The sequence below is a fragment of the Sorex araneus genome, chromosome 5 (assembly GCF_027595985.1).
Source record: "Sorex araneus isolate mSorAra2 chromosome 5, mSorAra2.pri, whole genome shotgun sequence".
In the NCBI taxonomy this organism is placed as follows: domain Eukaryota; kingdom Metazoa; phylum Chordata; class Mammalia; order Eulipotyphla; family Soricidae; genus Sorex; species Sorex araneus.
The window spans coordinates 26,689,566-26,695,941 of NC_073306.1; the positions used below are offsets into that span (position 1 = coordinate 26,689,566).

General features: G+C 35.0%; 1 protein-coding gene across 1 annotated transcript in view; it reads left to right on the plus strand.

The window, feature by feature from the left end:
• Positions 1–4,332, plus strand: part of SPATA6 (spermatogenesis associated 6) — a 94,337-nt gene extending 90,005 nt beyond the window's left edge. Inside the window, exon 13 of the mRNA XM_055138391.1 lies at positions 4,088–4,332. Coding sequence (XP_054994366.1) covers positions 4,088–4,332 — 245 coding nt within the window. The remainder of the gene's footprint in view (positions 1–4,087) is intronic.
• Positions 4,333–6,376: the final 2,044 nt, after the last annotated feature.

Here is a 6,376-nt window from a genome sequence, read left to right on the forward strand (position 1 = left end):
TTCTCTAAGTGTAGTAGTTCTTGTTACTGCTAAGGGAATTCAGAGTAGAATAACGAAGAGGGAAATGTTGTCTATGGACACAATAATAATTTTGAGTTTAACCTGCATTAGTAATGCCCAAGAATAACTATAAAATATTTTAAGAACTATTCATATGAAGTCAAAGAGATCTTAGTTTAATCTTTAACCAATTCCCTATCTGTGATTTCCCATTGTTGATTCCTTATTCCATCCAGGCTAAAATTATGTTTGACACTTAGTAGTCTTACTTTATTTCTCATTTCTGCAGATACAGAAGATATTTCATAATATGCCAGACTGGTTTTGGTGCCTTGCCTATGTTTTTGGTGCCATGTCTTATTGTTTTCCTAAGTTGATTTCCTGTTGATTGGGGGGTGGGGTGGAGTGGGGAGTAAGCTCATGTTACTACATCTTCAGAAGTAAATTTCAAAACCTTAACTGACTGTTAAAGATTATTGCCTTTACCACCTTGCCGCTTCCTCACCTAAATTTTATACACACACACACACACACACACACACACACACACACACACACACACGAGAACTGAATGTTTTATAATTAGTGATGCTTTGCTGTATGTCTTGCCTTCTCTTGTTACATGTATGCTCTTTGAATGCATACGCTTTCTTTTATTTGAATGCCCGGTACGGTTTCTGACACAAATTCAAATTTTAAAATGGGTGAGATAACAAAATTGGGTTCTTTATTGACAATATTACATTGCTGAAATAACATTGTTAGGCTCTACTTGTTTCATGATTATAATATTAGACAGATTTTTTATTGAGACATGCTCAAGGCTTACTTCTGGCTCTGCACTCAGGGATCACTCCTGAGTTCAGGGAACCATATGGATTGAACCCAGGTCAGCTGCATGCAAGTCAAGTATAGTGCCTGCTGTATAATCTTCTAGCCCCAGTACTTAACATCTTTAGATAAAGTCAAGAGAGGAATCAAAAGGGAGACAACCTCTCAAAGTAAATTAGAGAGCTATTGGACATTATTGGTTGCTAGTAGCTCCTTTCCATATATTAATCTGTAAAGGGAAATAAGTGACCTATGAGTAGTCTCAGTCTTAAATTCATTTAAATGGACTTCTTTATAATATTAAATTATAGTTTCTACTAATAATAGAAGAAAATAAATGGCAGTGTACAGATTTTCCCTTTTTAGTTCTATGGAAAATTGATGTGTTTAATTCAGTGCTTTTTAAAGTCTAGATCATCAGCGTCAGTGTTGCCCTGGTACTTGTTAGAAATCTATAATTTTTGGATCCACCTTAGATAGGCTTATTCATAATAACTCGAGATGAGATGCAATAATTTGAGTATTAATAAGCCCTCACCATAACTTAAATGCATATTAAAGTTTGAGAATTACTGCTGTCATTTATCAATAATATTTAAATTTTTCTAATAACACATTGCTATATGGTATATTTGAAGATGCAAAGGACTTTTCAGAATTAAAGCTTAATTAACACCTCATCTATTCTGACCTATAAATGTCTGAAAACTTTCTTTTCACATGTATAAATGCATGTATGCATGCATGCATCCATTATCCTATAATTCCAGTTAATATCTATGAAGCATACATCAAATTTTGAACACTATTCTAAATATTTTGTCAAACTTTTGCTTGATATAACAGCAATATTATAGAATATTATGGGAAGAATTTCATTTATTTAAAAAATATTATATTAACTAAAATCACATGTTTAAAGTATAGAATATGCATCATCACTTTCAGGTTTTATGAGTGCAAAAGCTATTTATCACTCCCATGACTTTCCAGTTATTTCTTAGAATAGTCTTATATATAGCATACCTACCTTATCTTCTTTTCCATTTATATCACTTTATATTTTGTCTGAAGACTGAGAAATTCTGGGTTAAAGACTATTCTAGGGTAGGATGTGTTTTTTTTTTCAAATGGGAAGGTTATAAATAGAAAATTCTTAAGGTATCAGATGAGTTAACCTTTTCCTAAGGTAAATTGCTCAAGGTGTTTCTCTGCATACATACTAGGTTTTAAAAATTAATTGTATGATTTAGAGCTTATCAACATTTAAGATTTGAAACTGCTCAGTTCTAGATATTATCTTGGTCTTTGTTCTTGATCCTTAGGTAATTTGTAAGTGGAGGCAAGAAGATCCTATGGTGGAGGATGTGATGTTGGAATATTGTATACATGAAATCCCATCATTAACAGTATTATACATCACAGTGATTAAAAATTTTAAAAGTAACATCATAATTCAATGGGACACTCCCTATTTAAGAAACAAAACAATTTTTTAAAGGGAGTGATAAGTTTCTCATTATTTTGCATCCTGACACTATATCAAGCTCTAATAATGAGAATATGGACCTCTATGTGCCTTTTATCTATAGTCTCATATTATATTCTGGTTTACTACAGGCTTACTAACTGTATATAGTTCATAAAACAAGACCCAAGAATTTCTATTGAAACTTTTTGCTCTAAGATAGATTCTAAGTACATAAATAAGATATTTGTCATGTTTAATAGGCCATAAATACAATTATATTGTACACACTTTATTCTCACAAACATGAGAGGTATATAACAAGTATACAATTATATTGTACACACTTTATTGTCGCAAACATGAGAGGTCTATAACAAGTATTGCATATGCTGATGTGGGAAACTTATTTTTTATAAAATTTTAATATTAGCTTTTGAAAAAGTTAGCAATTTATTTGTAGGAAACATGTTAACCATGAAATTGAATGTTCTTTATAATAAAATTTTAACTTTGTATCTTCAAAAAGATCATATAAAGCTTTCAGAGAGTTGCCTTTTATTCTTTCTTCTTATGATGAACCTAGTTCTGGTCTATTTCATATCTGTTCTCTCTTACTCAAAAATCTTAGAATCAAAGTAGATTCATATCACTTCAAACACAGACTCCTCCGCTTTGTCTTCCATTTCCCAAAAGTGGTTTGTATTTAATTGCTCCTCAATTAAATACATAGTAGAAAAGCACCTGGTATCATTCTGTCACTTACTGGTTAGTTTTAGGCAAATCTCAGTTTCCAGAGTCACCGACTGCAAAGGTTATAACATTTATTGGTAAATACATACAGCACTTGATAGTGCTCTGTATTTAGCCAATTCTATGTGTACTTTTATGTTTCAAGAACTGTGTAAATGCTTTTTTCTGTATTCTGTTTGATTTTTAAAACAATACAGAAAAATTGGGCTATAGAGATAGCACAGCGGGTAGGGCATTTGCCTTGCATGTGGCTGACCCAGGTTCGATTCCTCCATCCCTCTTGGAAAGCCTGACAAGCTACTGAGAGTATCCTGCCTGCATGTCAAAGCCTGGCAAGCTACCTGTGGCGTATTCGATATGCCAAAAACAGTAACAACAAGTCTCACAATGGAGACGTTACTGGTACCCGCTTGAGCAAATCAATGAACAATGGGACAGAAAAATTGCTAAGGAAATGGAATCTCGGCAGTAAAATATAATTAATTGTTCAGGAGTCCCTTTGCTAAGAATTGAACTGGAATCCAGTTGAAGGTCTGCCTCACTTTAGATGTCAGACACACACACAATGGCCATATCACACCATCTGTGCTCTGCTTACTACTATGCTATTCTCATTTCTCTCTGAATATTTTTTAAAGCTCTCCATGTGGCCAGAGCAACAGTATAGCAGGTTGCCTTGCAGAAAGCCAACCCAGGGTTTGATCCCTGATGTCATATATGGCTCCCTAAATCCAGCCAGGAGTGATCTCTGAGAACAGACCCAGAAGTAAGCCTTGCGAACCTTTGAGCATAGCCCCCAAACAAACAAAAATAAACCCTTTGTCTTATACAGTGCACATTTTACTGTTCTGTGATTATTTCATGCATGTAGGTGTCACTCTTTGCAGCAGAAAATTGTATTGCATTTTATTTCTTATAACCCAGAAGATTGCTGGCTCATAAAATATTCAGTAAATATTTTATTTATGGGCTACTACCTCTAATTTAGTTTCACCAGTTTTTAATTTTTCGTATCCTTTTCTCCCCCCATACTAGCTCATATCAACGGCTACATGGCACTCAAATGGATGATGGTGAATATTGGCCCAACAGGGCAGCTACTTACAAAGGAAAAATACACCGTCCCCTCTTTGAGAACAGTATGGACAGGATATACAGGAACTTATACAAAAAGGCCTGCAGTTCCATTTCTCACACGCAGGAAAGCCTCTGAAGTCAACCGAAGTCAACCGCACAAATTATGCATGTGTCTGTTTCAACCTCTCAATGAAAGCTTTTGATGTGATCAATATCTGCATTTCATTTTTTTCTTAAGTATCCTGAGTACAGTAGTTAGACTTAAATTCGTTACTTCAAATGGTAAATTATAGATGAGCTGGAGTTTTCCTCAACAAACAAGCCAATGTTGTTTCAAAAGTCAAAGCCCTGCAATGGATTTTCTGTCATGAATTTCATGGTCATCTCCACACCTAAGCCTTAGTTCTCTCTAGAAATGTTCCTCCCCTCTAATCACCTTAGAATTCTATTTTGGTCTACTTGACTGGCTATATTATCTGTATATAATTTAATTTATATTAATTTCCATTTTTAGTTAATGAACAAAAAGACAGTGTGTAGGAAGGATATTCTTGAGTTTTTCACCCTATTTCAACTAGTATTTTCTACTGTTTTTCTCTCTCAGAAAAGTTTCTCTAAATTTGTCAGCGCATAAAGAATGTATTTTCTTTTTTTTTGCTTTATGGGTCACACCTGGCGATGCACAGTGGTTACTCCTGGCTCTGCACTCAGGAATTACTCCTGGCGGTGCTCAGGGGACCATATGGGATGCTGGGGATCGAACCCGGGTCGGCCGAGTGCAAGGCAAACACCCTACCCACTGTGCTATCGCTCCAGCCCCAAAGAATGTATTTTTAAGTGTATAATCATGCACTCCTATTTTAAAAGTACTACTTACATTATCTAAACCCCAGAAAGTTAGCTAGAAGTAGCAGTTAATCCAGGTATGACCAAAATGTGAATAGCTGGTCTTTCAAATTATATTTTTATTCATTTTTTCTATTAACATTTTTTGTTTATAGTTCTTTATATTTTGGTGTAAAGAACAAAATAAAGAAACATTTGTGTGTAGAGACTCAAGGGATTTATATTGTAATTTTACCTCTCTAGAAATTTTCATAGGTACCACATATCCTAAATAGCATCCTCACTTTAAGGACACTTGGAGCCAGAAAGAAGAGTAAAATATTATAAAACTCTTATAGAAAGTCCACTAGCAATGAAATTAATTCCTGGCCCATGCTCCAAAAGATGAACCTATGATGTGAGTGATGCTTGGAAGATATGAAGAAATCAGTGACTTCATTTTTTACCAGGGAGTGAACAGAAGTAGGGAAGAAAGTAGGAAATGAGTGACCTTGACTTTCAAGCTTGAAAATGTCATAACAAGGGAATTGAAGTTAGCACGTAAAATCTAGTCTTATTTTATATTAGAAAACATATGATACTAGTTATCTAATTTGTTTTCTCTTTTTGGGTCACACCTGGCGGTGCACAAGGGTTACTCCTGGCTCTGCACTCAGGAATTACTCCTGGTGGTGCTCAGGGGACCATATGGGATTCGGAGATTCGAACCTGGGTCGGCCACGTGCAAAGCAAAAGGCCTACCCGCTGTGCTATCACTCTGGCCCCATAGTTATCTAATTTTAGAGCTTTTAACCACAGTTGAAAATGTTTTAGTAAGGAAATCTATAATAAATTAAGAGTCTGTCAAGTGAATTGGCAGTCATTGGCTTTATTCCCCGCTCATCCTTTTTCTAGTTGAATATCATTAAGTCACTGAACTTTCAGTCCTCATAATGAAAGAATAGAGTAAGTCAGCATTTCTCAATCCCTGTTCTCAGATATGACTGTCGGAAGATAGAAGTAATCCATCAGTCATAATAAGTTGAAGAAAATCTGCATTATATTCATACCCCTCAACTTAGAGTCATGAAAGGTGAAAGGGAGTATATATGACACTGAAACAAAGTTGTGAACTGGAGCTATCAGTACAAACTAAGACATATGATTATCACAGCCTTAAAAAACACTGCATTGTTAAAGGCTGTAGAAAGTGCTGGCAAATTCTACTTGGCTCTAATATTCTAATTGAGAGACTAACACATAGTTGGTGCTCATTAAAACATTTATTGAATATTTAGCCCAGAATTTCCTAAACTAAATTGAGAAGTAATATCATTTGTCATAGCCACTATTCCCCTGCCAGTCTAACTCCCTCACATCCCTACCACGTCCAATGGACAACAGTTACAGTTACGTTATCCT